This window comes from Lontra canadensis, unplaced genomic scaffold, assembly GCF_010015895.1.
Source record: "Lontra canadensis isolate GAN:19392208 unplaced genomic scaffold, GSC_riverotter_1.0 scaffold79, whole genome shotgun sequence".
Taxonomy (NCBI): Eukaryota; Metazoa; Chordata; class Mammalia; order Carnivora; family Mustelidae; genus Lontra; species Lontra canadensis.
In genome coordinates, this window is record NW_022631073.1 from 8446041 (window position 1) to 8467520 (window position 21480).

General features: G+C 43.6%; 1 protein-coding gene across 2 annotated transcripts; it reads right to left on the reverse strand.

Moving 5' to 3' along the window:
* Positions 1 to 4889: 4889 nt before the first annotated feature.
* On the reverse strand, positions 4890 to 18035 carry BUB3 (BUB3 mitotic checkpoint protein). Of its 2 annotated transcripts, none has more exons than XM_032882133.1 (8): positions 17825 to 18035; positions 17114 to 17308; positions 16476 to 16545; positions 14366 to 14517; positions 11561 to 11719; positions 9476 to 9653; positions 8579 to 8795; positions 4890 to 7600 (listed from the first exon to the last, which is right to left on the reverse strand). In XM_032882133.1, exons 2-8 carry the CDS (start codon positions 17306 to 17308, stop codon positions 7585 to 7587), a joined length of 987 nt encoding a protein of 328 aa, XP_032738024.1. In that variant the 5' UTR covers positions 17825 to 18035; the 3' UTR covers positions 4890 to 7584. The 2 variants fall into 2 exon arrangements, with proteins under 2 accessions (XP_032738024.1, XP_032738026.1); XM_032882135.1 differs by having other exon boundaries at positions 6008 to 6361.
* Between the last annotated feature and the right edge of the window lie 3445 nt (positions 18036 to 21480).

Below are 21480 nucleotides of genomic sequence, written 5' to 3' on the forward strand. Positions count from 1 at the left end.
AGCGTCTCCAGGCAGAAGCCCTGTGAGATGCCCAGATCCAACATTACCACTCTCTCTAACAAAGTGCTAAATTGCCATGAAGAACTCACCTTTCAGGAGTTAAATATATTCCCTCTGATCTCATTTGCTTTTTCCCCTAAGTCAAGTCAATTTATCACAAATTCTCTGTTAGTGAAGTCCAAACAAATGAGATTTCTCTTCCTCTTCAATAGCTTCAGGCCAGAGTCAAAAATAAAACCGTGGCTAAGGGTGGGCCCTGCGCAGGAGAAGCTTTGGAACAGAACGCATTAGTGCAAAGCGAAGGCCGAGTTCAACCTTCACAAGTACATTTAACAACCCCCCCCCCAACACAAGCAGAAGGCCGAGCCATCAAGGGAGGACCAAGCTGTCAATGAACAGTGCCTGTTCCAGACTTCTGCTAGTAACTGAAGTCAGCGTTCACCTGACAGACAGAAGTACAGAAGAACAAAGTGCAACGCGCGGAGTGACTGTCAACACGCTTGTGCCCTGCGGCAAGGACTACGGTTCCCTGGGCCGCGTACGGGAAGCCAGGCTCCTCCCGGATCTCCCCAGGCGCCTCCCCCCGCCCCCCCACCCCCCCACCCCCCCCACCCCCAGCCATGAACTAACCGTGAACCTGCCGCCGAGCCTCCACCACACCGGAAACTGGGAGGTGCACAGGGCCATTACTCCAACCCAGGGTGTCTCTATAAATGGGCGAATGCTGAAAACGGACTGCTAGGGTAAGCCGTGAAATAACAAGGGAGCGGAGTGATTTCTGTCAGGCGATTCCCTAAGAACGTCGGGTGTCACCGGCAGAGGAGATATGGCTAATAAAGCACCGAAGACAAATCGTCTGGCCTCTTTAAGAATACATGGCTGGTACTAAGAAAATCTTCGAGAGCCGAGTATTTTGAGAATTATAAAGTGATGTTATAACAAGGTCAGGAGTCTAGGTACATAGGTTTTAAATTACTGCAATAGCCTGTAACACAGTCCTATAAAGGGGCTGAAAGGTACTTCATTACGACACTGGAAAAGCAAACTTCGGGGCTTCCCAGACGACCGGGTGTACCCTGTATGGCTTCCTCAGGTTTGCCGGCCAGGATGGTCAAAGGTGAAAGAATACTTCGTGGGGAATTAGTTAATGGAATAAACCACTGGAAATGAGCCCTCAATTCCTTCAGCGTGACACGCTGCTGCATTAAAGCTAAGGAAAGCAAAACATTTTTTTCCATTTCTCTGCTCAAGTCAGGTGACTCGGGAAAGTCAGACCACCAGTGGTGTATTCATGGAGAGCAAAACAACAAAATAAAACCAATTGCTTTTCATTTAAAGTAAGGTTCTGAAACCCGGTTGCCAAATCCTAAGTTCTATGAATCCGGCAGGCTAACTTGTGTTGTACTTGCCTCGTGACAGCTCACCATAAATCACAATGCTGCCCGGACGGTCAGATTCCTTCCCTCAGGATATAAAGTACTTCCCAACTAAGAAGCCAACACCCCACGACAACCCCACAAGTTCTGTGGGCATCCTTCAAAAATGAAAGCAATGTTGGGGCGCCTGGGTTGCTGCCTCAGTTAAGCCTCCAACTCTTTATCTCAGCTCAGGTCTGGATCTGAGGGTCATGAGTTCAAGCCCCATGTTGGGCTCCACACTGGGTGTGAAACTTATTAAAAATTAAAAATAAAAAAATAAAATATATATATATATATATATATATATATATATATATATATATATATAAAAGCATTGTTGCAAGACACCCTTGATCATGGTAAAAATACCTTTGTACTCAATGGTCCAAAGCGCATTTGTGGGCACCACGCTCAACAGCGAGTTTCTCTTTGTGCCAGTTCCAAAGCAATGGAGGCAGCCAGGGGCTATTTTTTAAAGGAAACTGCTGTACAGACCTTATAGCTTAAGTGTTACCCAAGTGAAAGATGGTGGCTAATCTCACTCCTAGGACAAAGGGGGCACTCGCTCAGTCACTCTACTCTACAACCTTGCTGCTTTGCTGTTTCCCTACAAATGATCCTGTCTTTGCCCCTTTCCTTCTACATTTTTTTAACCACACTTGATGGAGAATAGGGGCAGGCTCATTCCAAGATAGAAACAGTATACCATTTCTGCAACTTTTTTTTTTTTTTTAAGATTTTATTTATTTGACGGGGGGGGGGGGGGGCGAACAGGGGGGGGCACTACGCAGAGGAAAAAGCTCCCTGCTGAACAGACAGGCCGATGTGGGACTTGATCCCAGGATCCTGGGATCATGACCTGAGCTGAAGGCAGACGCTTAACTGACTAAGCCACTCAGGCGCCCCCCATTTCTGCAACTTAAAAACATGTATGTTTTGGGGGCACCTGGGTGGCTTGGTTGTTAAGTGACTGCCTTCAGCTCAGGTCATGGTCCCAGGGTACTGAGATGGAGCCCAACATGGAGCTCTCTGCTCAGTGGGGAGCCTGCTTCTCTCCCTCTCCCTGCTGCTCTACCTACTCGTGATCTGTCAAATGAATAAAATCTTAAAAAAAAAAAAAAAAAGGCAAGAAACAAATGAGAGACTCTTCCTACTACATTAAGTGTATAAGCCAAGGTTCTTCCCTGTGACCCAAATGGTATGAAACTGCACATAACACAGCCCCTGGTCTTGCTCAGGAGCATCTTAGCTGTACGTAAACAGGCACCTGCAGCCTCTGTGGAACGGCCGAAAGAATGAGGCCATGTGAGAAGCAGCTCACTTTCAAACTGTCACCAGTCATTTGGAGCACCTGCCCAGTATGAATGACAATGGGGGGGGGGGTCCATCTGTCACGAATTCTCCAGCACCAGGCTCCTCTCAGCCACCGCTGTAAGATCTCTTGCATTCATGCTTCAAATGCTCTGGGAGAAGACCAGCCGCCCATTACTTCAAAGTACACCTAGGCTACCTCCTCAGAGTAAATGCCACGAGGACACACGGCATGTACCATACACCACCCATAGAATCTCCAAATATGTTCACCCAGGCTTTTCATCATTTGATGTGGTTAACAAAATCGGTTACTCACAGAGAATTCTGAAGGATGCATTTTGGATAACCGCAACCTTCTCTCCTACTGTAGGATTGTGTGATAATACAACTCATTGTTTGCATGTTGTTATCTCAACATTTCTACAATGAACAGGTTATATTAATTCTGTAACAGTTACTAAATGCTTATTGAATTAACACAGCCGAAGGTCACATGTCCAGTACACTATTGCAACACTGTATTGATGGGGCCCCTGGTGGCTCAGATGGTTGAACATCTGACTCTTTTTGGCTCTGGTCGTGATCTCAGGGTGCTGAGAATGAACCCCGCCATCGGGCTCTGCGCTCAGCAGGGAGTCTGCTGGAGAGTCTCTCTCCCTCTGCCCCTCCTGCTGTTTGCGCTTTTTCTAAAATAAATCAATCTTAAAAAACAAAACAAAATTATACTGAAAATTGCTTTCGAAAAAGAGATCCCCTCTATCATCCAGCAGTATCAAAGTGGCCCAATGCTTACTTGCCAGAGTGTACAAAAAGATGTGGTCCCTGCTTTTGATGGAATGGACTAAGGGAGCAAGGTCTGTACATACAAAAATGTTGAAATACCAGGCAGTATATGTTAAAGCCAATGTAAACAGGAGGTGCTCCGTGAAGCTTTGAGTAAGGATGTACTCTCGTGAGCTGGAGTAAGGTCGGAAGACTTTGTGGTCAAGGGGATCCCGAACAGAACCTTGCAGGTTCTAATTAAAACTGAAAAAGCAATTTAGGAAATGGAAAAAGCCCGAGCGGTCTGTGAAATCTGGTAGTCGGCATGATCTGAGCAACAGTAAAGCAAACAGCACTCCGAGTCCAGAATCCAGTTTTCTCCAGGAAATGGTAAGAAGCGCAGTGTTAGGGCTGGGGGGTGTGGAGGGCGCGGGGACAAGGGAATGGGGCAACGAGGAGAGGCTCGGGGCAAAGGCATTTGAGAAAACCAGGTTTATCAAAGTTAACAGGCTTGTCTCTACCGGTGGAATTCTTCAAGCGCCTAGTGGGATAAGGTGCACTGAGCCTCCTCCCCCTGGAGAAGAGATCTTCTTTGACCTTGCCATCCTTTTTCACTGAAGAGATTCATGCACAGCAAAACAACTCAGGACATACCTCTTCGACAGAGAACAGAACCAAAACAATAAAGGGCTTGAATGCCAAAGGCAAATTTCAGTCTGGCCCTGGTCCAATCAGGCCTGGATTTTCCCCAGAACAGAGGAACTGCGGATGTACCCTTAAGTTTCTACACAGAACTCAAACCAGGTACCGCTACCCCCACATATCCATCTACTTGTCAGAGTCCCCCGTGGCCAGCCCCGCCCCATTCTTCGGAGAGCACCTGGACAGTCAGCAGTGGCTTGCGGGTGATCTGCAGGCCTTGGGCACATACCTTCTTGTAAAAGTGATTCAGGGACTTCTATGAGCAGTGGGGCGCACTGGACAATCCCAAGCACAGCATGAGAAACAGAGCAACTGTTTTTAAAGTCTTACGTGGCATAGAGCAGCCTTCTCAAATTAGAGGTGGCAAGGCATGTGTTATAAAAATCAGTTCAGGGGTGCCTGGGTGGCTCAGTGGGTTAAAGCCTCTGCCTTCGGCTCAGGTCATGATCCCGGGGTCCTGGGATCGAGCCCCACATTGGGCTATCTGCTCAGCAGGGAGCCTGCTTTCCTTCCTCTCTCTCTTCCTGCCTCTCTGCCTACTTGTGATCTCTCTGTCAAATAAATAAATAAAATCTTTAAAAAAAAAAAAAAATCAGTTCAGGGGACCAAAACCAGCATTTCTTAAAAAAAAAAAAAAAAGGAAAAAGAAAAAAGAAAAAAAGAAAAGAAAAAACCGAACAGATACATCATAGGTACAAAGAACAAGGAATACTTTATGAAATTTGTCTCTATTACACATACTGGATTGACCTCTGTGTGTTCTGGACTTCAGTCCAAATGTATTTCCTACTTGGATCACAACTAAAAAAGTCTGAAAGTCACTGTTCCAGCAGATGCAGAACTCGGGGCAGAGCCCCAACCCTGCTGCATATCCCAGGTGGGTGAGTAGCAGTGGGAGACAGGCAGTAGAAAGAAAAATCATCAGAAAAGACACTTAAAAACACTGAAGAGGATATGGACAAAGGAAATCAAGGAGAACACTAAGGTTTTTACCCCTGGATCATCTGGGGGGAAAGGTGGCTGTAATCCTAAACAGGCAAATCGTGAAGGAGAGCAAGCAGGTTAACAGGTCCACAAGGGAGGCCAGGAGACACCTTCAGGTTGAGACACATCCGGTTTCAAGAGAAAGAAGACATGCAGATAGAAGTACAAAAACAGCCCTCCCACACCACGAACTCAAAACAGGTCCCCAACCAACATTGCTTTAATTTTAGTCACCTTTTACAACACCATAGTAATTCCCTTTCAGTTAAACAATGTTTTCAATTTATGCTTTGTCCTCAACCAAGTGGTTAGGAGTCTGAAAAGCACATAATCACACTCCAACACCAATGCCATCAGTTAGTCTCTGGCTGTTACATTATTTACCATCCCAAGGGCTTCACTTTGATTTAGCGTTTGATGGAGAAGTACAGACGGGTCCGTCACCCGGCTCTGTGCAGGCGCATATGATGACTGCACCGGCCCACGGACGGGGGAGCCGCAGGACCCCTACTGCACCAGCGCAGGAGAGTCAGGCCGAAGGGTGCCCGTCAGCTGCCACCCTGTCTGTGCCCACCCTGCGAAGCTACACAGTTGGCTCAAGGCCCCTGCTGATCCAGCAAGAGGGCACGAGAGAAATGGCAGAACTCCAACAGATCACTTTAGCCAGGACTGAATCCCCAACGTACACAAAAACAGACGTAATTAAACGAGGCCGTGTGGACTTAAAGGTAAAATGTCATCCCTACCAGGCCCTTGATGAAACGAGTTTTGCTTTACAGAAGCCTTTTTATGAAGTAAATTACATTAATTACCAACATTTAAAAACATCCAACATTTAAGGGTTCTGAATCTCTGATTTATTAGACAGCACAACAATAACAGGGTTAGATTATTTTACAAAAAGAGCTCAAGCTGCTCCGAAACAGCAACTGGGCTTTCTGGGGGTAAAAACAATTCTTCGGACTATCACCCAAGGACACAAAGACTCCTCATCCTACACAAAGTCAGCATGGAAGGGCACACGAACAAGTTTTTTTAAGACAGAAAACAGAGAAATCCACATACTAAATAAGGTGTCCACAATGACTACAACGCATCCCTTAGGGGATGAGTATGTATTTGTAGGAAGCAAAACAAAGCTTGCCATAGAGAAACCACTTTCACGAGATGATTAGGTGGACCTGCAATGAAGAAAATACATTTCAAAAGATGGGTTCACACTTAACACGAAGTTTTCACTGAAATGCTTACAAAATAAAAGCAAGACTTTCTCTGTATCAAAAGAATAAAAAAAAAAAAAGTCATTGTGTAAATTTCAGTAAGGGTCCAAGGCCCATTCAAAAACACACATTTGCAAATAATATAAATAAAACACCGAAGTCTGACCACAAAAATACTATTTGGAACTCGCTAGAATAGACCAAGCTAAGTTCGTGTTCTGCTTCAGGGCATTACATTAAAGTGAATCTCATTCTCACTATAATTTTTTCTTTTTAACCTTAATCACCAGCGGCTGGGCAACTGCAATGGACATGAGAACTATATAAATGTCAGAGAAATATGTAAACCTCGTTAATGTTTCCAAAAATTCATTTAGAGACAGAAACAGGTCCAAAAAGATGCCTGTCGAAATGTACTACAATTACGCTACAATCATTTTTCCAAATACACAGATATGCTCTGTCTTTTCTCAGCTCATTACTGACTCAAACAATTTGCCCTTCTGGGATCAATTGTTTGCTAATAAATAATTGTTTACAGTCACAAAATGAAGTTAGGAGGTTTTCTTATTAGTTTTCCTTCTGCACCCTAATAAGATTGAAAACTAGCTGATTCCCAGGAGTCTAACTTAACCTTGCTTTGTGGAACAGCCCAGGAAACGATGACCCATCTGCTTCGGAACATAATGGGCGGCCAAGAGGAAATACTGTTTAATTGTAGATTAACCTCCTCATGAGGCGGTCTGAAGCAGCTTTCGAATTAGCAACTACAACCAGCAAAAGAAACAAATGGCTCAAGAGCCTGTTCCTCCACCATTTAAGGTCCAGAAAGAATGCAAAAGGATTTTTATTACCTATATTTATTTACAAACATGTATTTCCACAGTGGAAACAAAAATTACCAAGGTCAAAACTGATTCTCAAAAGTGCGGTCACTGCCCTCCAATTTCGTTTGCCCAGGATACCTTTAATGCAACAAACCATCAACCATCTCATGCACTTAAGAGTGTTCATTTAAAAAAAAAAAAAATCAATAAAAACCTCTTTTCCATTATTTTCAGGTTCTTATAATATTAAAATTAATATATTTCCCTGGTTTCTTTGTTAATAGTAATAAATCCACCATTGGGGAGTACGAATTGTTTTATTATCATCAACATGGCACTTAAGTAAATGAAATCTTGTCAAGTACATGGTGACCTACAAGTTCAAAAGAAAAAAGAACAGCATGAGATCAAAATGGCTGGCCAGGACAGGAAACACAAAAGTGAGAGATTATAAGCAAACACAGCCCTTTATCCAACAGGCTTCACATGCTAAGTCTTTGCTAAAATCAAACCTGTAAAAGTATGCATGTAATTGAATATTTACTACTCTGCCCCCTTTTAGGGACTCAACCAATTTAGCAAGGATGTTAAACCATTTTAACTCAGACAAGTAGAAGAATCCTGAAAACGTTCAGTTATTCCGTATTTACTGAGGCCTAGGTAGAGAGGGACAGAGAACAGGGACAAAGACCCCCAGGGGGTAGGTATTTTACGGTTTAACAAGAGCCTAAGTATCAGTTTTCCCTCAGACCTGGTGCAGGTAATTAAGTAAAGAGCTTTGCCCTGTTGGTACCAAAAAAATGTAAATCGTCTGTCCCTGTCAACAGTTACAACCAAAAGCCAAAGGCAGCTATGAAAATTTCAAAACTACGGAAATTTGCTATTCCAGGCAAGGCCATATTACTCTGGGTTTTCAGTAAGACCTGAAGGTCATTCGCTTTGTGTAAATATTAAAGAAACAACCTCTGTGGAGAGGAAAGATTTTTGGCAGTTCAAATTCTTAAATATCTTAAATAGAATTTGCTAAAATAAATTATTCTTGAATTCCTCAACTTAATTTTGAAGCAATGAGCTGGTAATAACTCCAGAGATTCATATAATAGTGCCTATTCAAGAAGAATGAGAGTTTGACATTCTTCTCTACCAAACAACTAGGCACAATTTTATCCATCAGACGTCTATCAACCTACGGATATTGAAAGCTTGGGAGAACAAGATAAAATCAACTCCAACCCTACAGTCAGCTGTAATATCGAGCAGGCATCAACAATGCTATTCATGAATTTAGAAAAATTAATAAATCCTGGGTTGAATGCGAGAAAAGGCTCAAATACAGGTGAAGCATACTCACTTGGGTTTTGTTTCTGCATCTGTCACTTGGCGAATGAAGATACCATCTTCGGGATGTTCTGTGTCATCCATTTCATACATATACGACGATGCTATTGCGAGCGTGGTCCCGTCGTTACTGAAGGCCAGGGACGCAATGCTGGTGGGGTACCGGTGGAACTGGCACAGCCGCTTCTTGTTAAATGGGTCCCAAATGTTTACAAATCCATCAGAGCCACCTGCAAGTCATTTCAAAAGAGGTAAAATGGTTCTTAAAACCAGGTACAGGAGGGCCTGGGTGGCTCAGTGGGTTAAGCCTTTGCCTTCGGCTCAGGTCATGATCTCAGGGTCCTGGAACTGAGCCCTGCATCAGGCTCTCTGCTCAGCAGGGAGCCTGTGCTTCCCCCTCTCTCTCTGTGCCTGCCTCTCTACTTGTGATCACTGTCTATCAAATAAATAAATAAAATCCTTAAAAAAAAAAAAACCCACGTACAGAAAAAAACTATTACCCTTCATGGTTAATTTCTAAGGTCACAGAAGTTACATTTTCCCCAGAAGATCATGTAAAATTTTTACTCCCTAAGTATCAGAAAAAGCAAGCCTAATTTTTTTTTTTCAAAACTCTAAGTTTAACTGTCTAGTGTTCAATTACAGCAAAACTGTCGGGTCGCTGGGTGGCTCAGTCAGTTGGGCGTCTGACTCCGGATTTTGGCTCAGGTCATGATCTCAGGGTTGGGAGACTGAGCCCCGTGGTGGGCTCTGCGCTCAGTGTGGAGTCTGCTTAGGATTCTCTCCCGCCACCCTCCCCTCCCTCTACCCCTCATCCCCTTCTCTCTCTACAATTAATTTAATGGAAATAAAATAAAGCAAAATCATTATCGCAATGATGGGACGTAGGCACACATGACACACTGTATACCTGTAGCAAATGTGTTGTGGATGTTGTGAAAAGAAATGGCATTGACCGGGTAGATCTGCTCGATGTTGTTCTCCTTCAGTCTGTGACACTTGAAGGCGTACTTCTTCTTCTGCACCTCAGGGCTTGGGTCCAAGTACTCAACTGCCACTCGGCCTTCTATGGAGCTTAATACATAGCCCTGCCAAGAAGGAACCAGAGAAGGACAAACCTGGTGACTCCAGCTCCCAAAAACAAGGCACTAATTCCCAACTTCAATCTGCATTAAAAAGGATTATTTCAGAAATGAAAGCTAAGTACGGCCAGGTTTTAACCAGGTACAGGTTTTAAACTACACTAACATAGCTATGACTGGTCCAAGAGTTTAACATTTATACCCGTTCTATAAAAAAAGAAAAATAAGGCTAACACATCTAGTAATTCTGTCACATCTAGACAAGAATTTTCAACTGCTTCAGTATCATTTGTTTGTTGTCTTGTCCAGACGGGGCTCAAACTTGTTCCATCACTTGGATATAATCTGCTGTGCTCTGTGCCTCTACACCTCCAACAACTCTTAAGAACTGTGTGTCCTGGGGCGCGGCTGGGTGGCTCAGTTGTTAAGCATCTGCCTTCAGCTCAGGTCATGATCCCAGGGTCCTAGGACTGAGCCCCCATCGGGCTCCCTGCTCGGCGGGAAGCCTGCTTCTCCCTCTCCCACTCCCCCTGCTTGTGTTCCCTCTCTCGCTATATCTCTCTGCGTCAAATAAATAAATAAAATCTTAAAAAAAGAAAAAAAAAAAACAAACAGAACTGTGTGCCCTTCAAAGAGTGGGGAGGGGTTATCAACGATCCAAATCAACTAGAACACCAGCCTTCTGCCTCAGTCATTCTGCCTCTTGCATGTAACTACAGCAAGCTGAGTTCACACACAAACACCACAGATTTTCAATGATGTTCAAAGTGGTTTACTGTTTCAAACCGTTCTCACCTTCCCTTGAAATGACAATATGTCAGAGAAACTAAGAGATACGATAAATATGAACCCTATATTTTATTTATTTTTTAAATTCTGAAGGTATGAAGAAGAATTATTCCTCAAAAACTACTTAGGGAGAAAAAAACACATCAGTGAAATCTTAAGCTTCCATCACCAACTAGAAACATGTTCTAACAAGGTTTCAGACTTAAGACATAAAAATAATATTTATAAATGCAAGGATATCTTATAATCACATAGTCAAATCTTTAAGTCACATAATTGCAATGTCTTATCTTCAATGGAAATTCAAAATTTCCTGAGAAAAAGAACTGTGATCACCATTTGAGGTACCAGCCCTTTGAGATAAAGGGCCAAGAGAGTAACTGACATAACTGCATCCAGCTCGTCAACCACTGAAGAGCATAAGATTTCAAAGATATCTGTTGTTTTTAATGACGTCTCCTCTCATAAAATTCTTACAGTAGCTGATCCCACCACCAACTCTCCTTCAAACTTCTAAGGATTTCAGGGGAAAGGGGCTCACTAATAAACAGGGCAGTCTTGTTCAGTACTGATGACCAGGAGGGGAACCCACCCTGTGTTTTAAGAGGTAGTCATTACATAAGGATTATCATCTTCTCTTAAAAAAAAAAAAAAAAAAAAATCCAAGTTCTGCTGTCAGACCAGCTGAAGAACTCTATTAGTATCAGAGTTACAAAGAGGCCAAAAAAAAAAAGAGAACAGCAAATTCCATAACCCTGTATATTGCCAGATTTAAATCTGAGTTCACTGGTTTGGTAAATTGAAATACGTGCAAACTGCTCCCTGATTACCATCCACCTGTCAAGCATCCTGGACCAAGGGAATCGGAAGGCCCCCAGTCAAACCACTGGTAGATTACTTAACCCCTCTGAACATCGAGATCTTCTCTGAAACTGGGTTAACACACTGCTCTGTAACACAGGGTTGTTGGAAATGTAACTACAGCAAATTCTAAATCAGTCCTCAAAACATTTTTGTAAAAGCAAAGCTTTAAAAGGCAGTGACCAATGAGACGAGATCCTCTTATTTTCAAATTCGCAAACGGGGGGGGTGGGGGTGGGGGTGGGGTGGGGACAGGTCAGTACCTGCTTGTTGGGAAATGCCCGGATGCAGCGAGTCTGGTACTTGAGGCTCGACTCCCGGCGCTGCTGCACGTAGCCCATGTTCCGTAAGTCCCACACCAGCACTCTGCGGCCTGCAGTGCCCACAATCAGCCGGTCTCCAGACACTGAGAGGGTGTACACCTTTCAAGAAAGACCAAAACTTACTAAAATCCACCCACTTGCCTGAACAGGCCATTCTGTCCCCCAAAGAAGTCCACTAATTGTGAAACCTTAAAAAAGTTAGCTGATCAGGTTCGCAAACACAGCTATTAAATTTTAAATGCTACAGTTACATAAACCAAGTAATGTGCACAAAACCATCAACCCGAAATATTCTTACTACTTAGCCATGGATCATATAATGTACATTATAATTAATTCCGCAAAAACACTTTTGAAAACTTAATTCTCTTGGTTACTAAAACAAATTCAATTATTAAGCTATTTTTCCAGCCTTCTTGCTTCATTTAGTTAACAACACGAAAGTGTAAAAACTACTCAAAGAGGAGATAATAAAGCCATAATAACAATTCAAGATACCTCTCAACAGGTTTCTAGCTTTTCACAAAATAATAATTTTCCAAGTTATTTTTCTATGACTGCCCTTTAAAAAAAGATTTCCCATTGTAACTCTAAAAATCTTGATTTTCTAGCTGTCACAGTGAATAAATAGGCCTTTCCAAGAAGAATGAAGGAGCCATCATTAATTAGCTGCTTAGTTGCTGTTGGTGGCACATGTACTCAAAATTAAAAGACAAGGACAGTGGTCTGGCATGTGACAAAACATTCTTGTTCCCTGACATCCTACTAAACACTCAAGACAAAGTTCATCTTTAGCGAAAATTTAAAAAGCATTTTCTCCTTTAAATGCATTTATTTTCCCCATATAATACCCTTTTTACAGTATTTTTTTAAATCTCCATAAAATTCCTTTACAATAAATCACAGAATTTCCTGCAAGTATTTCAAGTGGTTTGCTTTCAAATTATGTCAAATGCAAATAGCGAATTCATGAAAATGGTGACAAAATATATTTTCCTGATAATGTTAAATAATTTTTTTTTTAAATCTAGACTTCAGGCATAAAATTGTACTCTGGTTGTTACTTTCAACTAAGAACCAACTCTAATTTAATCTCATTTAATATTTTAAAACCTGAAGAATCACTATTAAAAAATGAAGAGAGCCCATGGCCTGCTAAGACATCTCTTTAACATTCAGTCACTAAACCACAAGGTTAATAATTACTAATGTGTTAACTCTATACCACCACCCCAAAATACCAAGTTAGGTTTAACAATACAACAATCCAAGAGTCTCAGATTTCTGAGTCATGTTCTCTAAAATTCAACAACTAATTTGACTAAGGGAAATACGAGGAATTAAGAAGACTCAAAACAGTAGATTACCATAAGCAGATATAAGTAAGAGAAAGGCAAGATCTACTGCACTTTATTCAGGAAAACACAGTGTTTGCAGAAAAACAGAAATTAACCTGCGACAGTGAGATGGCAAACTTAAAAAACACAGAATCCAGAAAGAGAGCGATTTATAACAGTATAATCAGATTGGGAATTTTATCTTAAATCTTTACTATACAGGTGACACCCAAGCTTCTAACAGGGCTTTCTATCCCCACTGATCGTAAATCATGTGAAACCACTGTCATGCCAGTGACTAGGTGTATACATTTATCAAAGAAAGTATTAAAAAAAGTGACATAATGAACCTTGCTGAACCAATAAGCAGCTTGATTCAGTGTGGCTGTCCATTATACGATATTCTGTCAGCAATTTATCACAGCTCTTAACATGTTACATAAAACCATAAATCAAAACTAGAAACAATGCAATTATTTTATTCTGAACAAAGGTCTTGCCAGGAGTAGATTCGACTGTGATGTGACAGAAATAATGGCTCTTTGGATGCACTACAGTATATAATGATGGCTAACAGGAACTGAATAGTATATTTACACTAAGGAAATAGACTGGAGTGAAGGATTCCTTTAAACTGCTAAGACAATCAATCTTTAAAATTAACTACCACCTGATAAAGTCTGATGAGGATCCAGCAACAAAGCTCAATTACACTTTCATTGGACAGATCAAAAGGTCAGAACAACACAAAGTTTGGGTTTTAAAAAGCTTTCTTCAGGAGAGCCTTCAAACACCATCTGCCAACATTAAAAATAAATTAATAAATGGCAAAACCCAGGGAATACAGAATCCCTTTCTCACTAACTTCAAGTGATAACCCACTCCACCCTCTTAACTGTCCACTCAAATGAAACCTCAGGTGGTAAGTGAAAATGAGTGATGCTCTGTCCCATTTCCTGGTCTGGGCACGTCAAACCCCGTTTAAAGAAATCCAACAGCCTTTGCTAAATGACTTCTCCGAAAAGGCACAGAGTTGCTTCTCCGTCCTGGGATTTAAAGCATTTACAATACAGTACAATACAATACAGAGCAGTGGGTTTATTTAAAAGCGACTACCATCCAGTACGGAGATGACAACAAACAGAAAAAAAAGTTGACCCAAATACCAAAATCCAATCCCTCTCTTCAAAAAAACCAACTTCTTAAAACTCATCTCTAGGCCTCATCCATGTGGGGCTCAAACTCATAATCCCAAGATCAAGAGTCATGTTCTCTACCGACTGAGCCAGCCGGGCACCCCTTATCAACTCTTAATTAACCTTCAAATTCAACACCATACTCACCAACTGTGTATCAAATCAAATCACCCCAAAGATTAAAATTCCTATTATGAATGTCAAGAGCCTACCTTTTCGGGCTGAGAGAAGGTCCCTGCGTTACAAGGAGTTCTGGGATCCCACAGTTTAACTGTCTGATCCCAACTCCCTGTCACCATCACATTCACTTCTGGGCAATATTCAACACATCTGATAGGGGCATCATGGGTTCCGACGAGATTTTCTACAAGAGGGAAAAGAAAAAAAAAAAAAATCACCCAGCTTCATTACCTCCACTAAACAAAGATTCCTCAAGTGAACAATAGAAGGAAACACTCATTAAACTGTAATGAATCCGCTTCCACCAACTCAATGAAAATGCCTGCATACAAAAAAATTTCTCCATGACTACAAACCGTCACCCATCCCTCTCTGTTCACCTTATAACACATAGTTTGATTCACTAACATGGGTCCTACCAAAGGCTGACCTGAATTTCACATTATATTAAATTGGTGGCATATCTGGGTTTTTTTCCTTACAATGATTCTAGATTCCTTAAAATAAGAAGCCTTATTCAACTCTATACTTCTGACTTTATCTACCGCAGGTTCTGATACATTGTAGGTACTCAAATACCTCCTGAATGAAACAATGGGTCTGGTCTTCTGGATCTGGATAAAATTTATTGCATTAAAGCCAATGTTTATAAGAAACTTGTTTACGTGGTCTAACAGGATATCTGAAAGCTGGGGGATAAAGGAAGGCAGAAAAGTCTCATGACAAGTTCACTTGGTTTTCACAGTGGGTCAGATTTCCAAAAGGCAATTTCTTTCCTTTCAATTTCAACTCTTCACACTATCTCGTCCATTCATTCAACGAACATTTCCTAAATGTCTTGTATGTGCCAAATCTATGTCATGTGCTAAGGGTATGACAAAGAACAGTATGTGGTCCTGATACTCAAACAGGAAAACTACCTATTTAAAAAATATATCATTTAAGGGGCACCTGGGTGGCTCAGTCATTACATGTCTACCTTCAGCTCAGATCATGATCCCAGGGCCCCGGGATGGAGACCCACATGGGGCTCACTGCTCAGTGGGAAGCCTGCCTCTCCCTCTCCCAGTCCCCCTGCTTGTGTTCCCTCTATATCACTTAAACAAGAAAAAGAGGACCTCATGTAGTTCAACAATGACCATCTGAGAGTAAACAGCTAATTCCCTTAACTATGGTCTCCATATCAAAAATCTTTGTATTTCCGTGTTTTTTTTCCTCCTAAATTTTCCAACAAATAGGACCCAAACCCACAAGCTAACTTACTATATGAAATAAGCTAACAAAACCAAATAGTTATGCAGTTCTAAATTACATGACAAAGTGACTTTCCTGAAATCACCTCTTCTGAGTTATTTTTTGACAAAATATTGTGTTCATCTTCTGTCCATCCTCCCACTGTCCAGCTCATCCTCAGCTAGTCCTATCTTCGTGCCTTGCCAACTGCTTCAAGCACATCTATACCTAATGTATGCATATACAGAAAAAATCTTTTTAATGCTCCAAGAGATTCTATTCATTTGAGTTCCATTCCCTTTCTGCTCTGCTCCAAAGTCAACATAAAAAATTGGTTAAGACATTTCCTATCCGGGCCTCGAAGAAATTAAGTGGGAAAAAAAAAAAAAGTGTCATCTTCTTATTCATTCAATAAATGCAACTGAAGCATATTCTACGCTAAATCATCACACAAAAAGAATTAATACAGCAGTTGGACAGGACTGGCTATTTTATAACATCAAATTTTTAAAAACCTATCATCCTTCAGTCTGAACTAAATAAGCTTCTGAAAAGAGAACACTCAGACATCAGCACTGTCCTGGAAAATTTTAATGAGCAGTAGATTACTATGGCATCCAGCCCACTTCTGAGGACAGGTAAAGGTCAAACACTTAAGGGTAACTTCAGGTAAACACCTGGAGTGGTGATCTACATGGAAATGAATTTACTGAAAAAGTACATGGACAGTATTTTGTGCTCAGTAATTTAACGGTTATCATTTAAACAAAAAGTCCTAAACTTAAGCCACTTTTATTTGTAAACAACTCGGAAACTAAGCAATTCAGGAACCACTCTTCTTAAATAAACATTTACACTTCAGTACCTTAGCTGAGAAAACCATAAACTGGTAAAAATGTGGCATATTACCTTGATCAGTGTTCAAATCATGCATTTTCAATTGATGGTCTAATCCTCCACTCCAAGCATGTGTTGGATCCTACAAAAAAAAAGTTTCAAGTCATTCAAAAGTTACAGACGTTTATAAAGAATTTCAAAATTCCTGTTTCTACAGCCAACTGTTCACTTTATGCTCAGGATGATGTACACTGGGCTCTCACACACACACACGCACACAAAATACAGCAAATAACTGGTCACCAAAATTAACATCAGCAAATTAAGGAAGGATTATTCACCACACTGGCTGAGAGCACATAGGTATTCCTATGTCCTAGCTTTTAAAACAAAACAAAACAAAACAAAAAAACCCTTCCTTTTGATAAGGGCAACCAAATTTTGCCGTCTTGTTGCAAATTTCAAATACAAATGTCATATACCCACAAAGTTTGCAAGGTTACTCTTTTTGACATCTAGACATCTGCATAACCCCAGCCCCCCCCCCAAAAAAAACTGTATTTGTCTCAAGACCAGTGTTCGGGAAAATGTGAAGTGCTATCCAAACCACCACCGACAGAAGCTTTTCTGCCCGACACTAGTGGAAGGACGCTCCCAACACAGGACATCCCGAAACAAAGCGGGCAGGTGCGCGAACTGAGGACACCTACGTAGAAGGCACAGTCCAGGACGGCTCCGGTGTGCTGGTACTTGAGCCGCATGGAGTTGGCAGGCACGTCGTAGAGGCGCACCGACGTGTCCCAGGACGAGACCAGGAGGAACTGGGAGGTGTTGGGGCTGAACTTCACCGAGGAAATGCCGTCCTCGGGTGGCTGGTTCAGTTTGAACTCGTTAGACCCGGTCATCTACGGAACAAGCGACCAGTCAGTCATTCCCCAAGGGTCCAAGATGGAGTGTTGGGCTGACGGCAGGCCGAGCATTCGGGGGGGGGGGGGGGGGTTTCGGGGGGGGGGGGGGCCTTGGGGGGGGGGGGGGGGGGGGGGGGGGTGCGGGGGGGGGGGGTGCGTTAGGGGGGGGGGGGGGGGGGAACTGTCTTACGGGGGAGGGACCTAGAGTAAGTCGGCGACCGGGAGTCTGCGCCTGCGCAGCATCAGCGCGCCCGCCGCAATCAGGACTCACCCCCCCACCCACCGCCGCCCCTTCCAGGCGCCCCAATTTGCCCCGCCCGCTCCGAGGCACCCCTAACCCTCCGCGGACTCCCGCACCCCGGCCCCTCCGCCGGGCCTACCGCCCTGGACGCTCCTAAAATAAAGCAAGAGGGATGGAAGCCAAACGGGTTCCCCTGGATGGCACTGCCGGCTCCGGACCTGGGATGTCCCCCAAGAATCCGCCCCAGCGTCCCGTTGCCTCGTCCCTGCTACCTTGGACTCCCCCTCGAAGCAACTTAGCCGCTGCTGGCCGCCGCCACCACCTCCTCGCTTTCCTCCGAGTACTCGCGGGCTGGGCGAGAAGAGGCGGAGAGGAAGCTCCAGCGTGTGACTGCCATTGGCTAATTTCAAACGCCAACGTCTCGTTCGAGGCAACCAATTGGTCCGCTCGGAGGCCCGGCGCTGGTCAACCCAGCCATCTTGTTCCGGCTCAAAGGCAAACCGCGGCTTTTCCGATCACGTGGGCTTCCTTTAGCACACGCCTAAGGCTCCGGTCCTCGTGAGGGCCGAGTGGAAACTACAATTCCCGAAGTGCCCCGCGCCCAGGCTGAGCCCACGCTCTCTCCCGCCCTTTTGCGGCACGCTGGGAAATGTAGTTTCCCTGGAGCCGACGCCCGGCTGCTCATCTGAATAGTAGGCGGGAAAGATGCTCTTTCCCATTTGACCCGTGGCTCACTTCCCACCTCAGTCTCTCAGACTCAAGAACCCCGTTTTGGTCAATACTAAATTTCTCCCTTTCACTGGACATGCACACGCCCATGAAGTTAACCAAAAACTGGAGTGGAAATATTTGCTCTAATCAATTGCATTACTTTGCTCTGATTTATTCTCATTTTCCTGGTGTTTCCACCCCTGAACCAAGATCTCACATTTTCCATTGTCTTAAGATCTATTGATATCATAAAAAGCCATCCTTATTTATACTATGCTTTCTCCCTCCGTTCCATCTTTCTTCAAACATTTATGGAGCACCTACTGAATACCAGGCCTGGTGAGAGCCTCTGGGAAGATGCATTAATCGGACAGCCCTTGCTCTTAAGGGAGCTCCCTGTCCAGAAGGGTGGACAGACTGGAAAACAATTACTCTGCAGTGTGTTCAAGCTCAAAACTTCTGTATGTTTAAGCAGGGTCCTAAAATGACAGCTACAAGCTTCTCCCCATTTACCTCCCTACCCCCCAAAACTCCCTAGAATTGCAGGCTCAGTTTGCTCCCATTATCTGTTTCTAGACTCCTCCAGAAATAGGAGAATCAAGAAGTTGCTTCTGGAACTTACTTGATCTCCATGAAAGAAAAGTAATTCTTAATTTATAACTAGAATGCTGTGGCTCAGTTACTCTTGAATATAAAAAAACTCATTGACAATTTTCAATTTAATCCACACTGTAACCTCTTTTTCACTGCCTCTTGCCAGGGGGGCGGGGGGGGGGTGTCGGAATCTTATGATGTGATTTTGTATGAAGTGGGAAGAAATTTTTGGAATTAAAGGGTTTAACTTTAAAGGTATGTTAATAAAGGGAAGTGTTGTTGGTCTTTACCCCCTCAGGTGCACTTCTCTTTAGGATTCTTGACACAATGAGCGTGCACACAGTAATCACCCTTCTGCCCACTGTGTTGATATCACTGCTAAAAGAACAGATCCTTGCCCTCCCTCAATGCCAATCCTCGTACTCGGTTCTCTACACTTTCTCTTTCAACAAGTTAAAGGTGAAGTTAAGAATTTTAAAAAGCAGTGCCTTGCCGTTCTAACTTCGGCTAAATAATTTTATCTCCAAATAATTCTATTTGGTTCCCTCTCCCAGTTGTTTATTTAATTCTATTAGAGTTTCAAGATACCGAACATGAATTATCTGCTAATAAAATCTAACAGTATTTCATTATACAGTGTGTGTATGATTCAGGTCCCTCTGGGCACACAGTTGCAGCCGGACTCTATTTGAGTTTTAAGAAACGTCAATCTTTAAAATCCAGTTTACAGCCTAAAAAGGAGGCTGATGATTTTGCTGATTATTCAAATGAATTGATAGCCTTGAGATAGGAGATCTGGCCACAATGGAATCTTGAACATTTTAAATCCAAATGCAAAGTTGTGTGTGTGTGTGTGTGTGTGTGTGTGTGTGTACACTCAGTTACCTGTAGGAGCAGGGAATTCCTAGAAACTAATTACACTGTTGGATCACCTTTGGCTGCTAATTTCTGAATTAGTAAAAGGGTTGAAATATCCACTATATGATAAACCAGAAAAGGGTCATCCCTGAAATCTTAAGGGCGAAATCACTCTGCCATTAAGAGCCTAGAGTGGCTGGAGAAAACCACTTTCTATAAGAGAAGTAAGCGTAAGGAGGATATAGTGACCCAATACTGTTAAAACCATCATCTCTTGACAAAAACAATCTATTGAAATGCAGACAATAATGAGATGGATGGGATATTCTTATACAAGTAGTTCCTTGAGCAAACTGGTTGTTTCTGCATGGAATATTCAAATAACAACTTTAAAGGACAAGAATAATTTAAAGTGGGTCATCTGGAAAGAAAAAATGCTTTGGGAATAAAATACATGTACCAAATAAGTCAGAAGAAAACAGATCCAGTATCACTTTTGTTTTCTCTCTTTGTCTATACAATACTTAGCCTAGTTTTCAGCAACTTCTAGGGCTCAGTATACATTTACTGAATTGAACTTGCTGGAATGAAATAAGTGGGCTAGAACTAACTTAACATCTGCAGATGTGTTCTTGTATAACATCCCTCTGAAGTCATCTTGAAAGAGATTGTAATTTTCATGAAATCTTATGTGAGAAAACAACGACCTCAAAATGGACAGGAGGCCAAGCAGTTCAGACAGAACACTGCGGGTCCCACAGACGGTTTACAGAGAGCCTCTGCATTTCCATAAAATGCTGATAATTTCGATGCCTCTCGGCTCAGAGACAAGTCCATCACGCAAGTGTTTTCCTTCTAGAGCATAAGGTCCGACCTCCTCACTGCGCATTCCCAGCACCCTTGCACGGGCTAAGGGAACCTCGGAACCGGAGGCGGCAGGACCAGGGGGGTTCTCCCCACGTGACACGGGACCGTCGTCCTCCTCTCAGTTCCAGCCACCTTTTCCGACGTTTTACTCGGAACAGGCGGCTGCGATCAAACATTGCAAAACTCTGTGATTTGCATGACACTCGCGCTGCTGTACTCTGGGTGCCGCGCCCTCCCAGGGGCAGGTGTTAGGGCGCGGAAGCCTGTGGGCACGCAGGCCCCCGCCGAGGTTCCTTTCAGCGCGACTGGCCACGTGCTTGCCCTTGACCCCGCCATTCAGCCACGCACAATGCAAAATATACAACAACAACAACAACAGTGTGCGCGGAAGTGCCTTTGCAGTCCCCGCTTTCTTCGCTTTGCCTAGTCTCCAGCCTCAAGATCCCTCCTCAGCCGAAGAGCCGCCTCTCTGCGTCCAGCTCCCGCGCGGCGTCGCACGCACAACTGTGCCACCCACTCGGGAACTGTGCGCGGCTGCAAGCCTGTCGCGCCGGGTTGGGGGACGAGCAAAGCGGGCTCTGCACTTGGTACAGGCACGGCCTTTCCACCTGACCTTCGCCCTTGGAAGGAGGCGCGCAGCCCAGGCTGGGCCAGGTCGCCCGGCGCCCTGCTGCGGCTAAGCCCACGGCGCTGCCAGTGCGGGGAAGATGCTCGTTCCGGGAAGGCAGCGCTTCAGCTGTGAGGCTCCCCGCCTTTGTCCCTCTCCGCCCGGGCTCCGGAGCTGGATTCCGGCCCAGGTGCGCCTCAGCGTGCTGCAGGTCTATGGGCACCAGGGAGTGGAAGCGGGCGCAGCTCTAGTCCGCGTGCGGCCCCCGCCTTTAACCCCTGACCGCAGTCC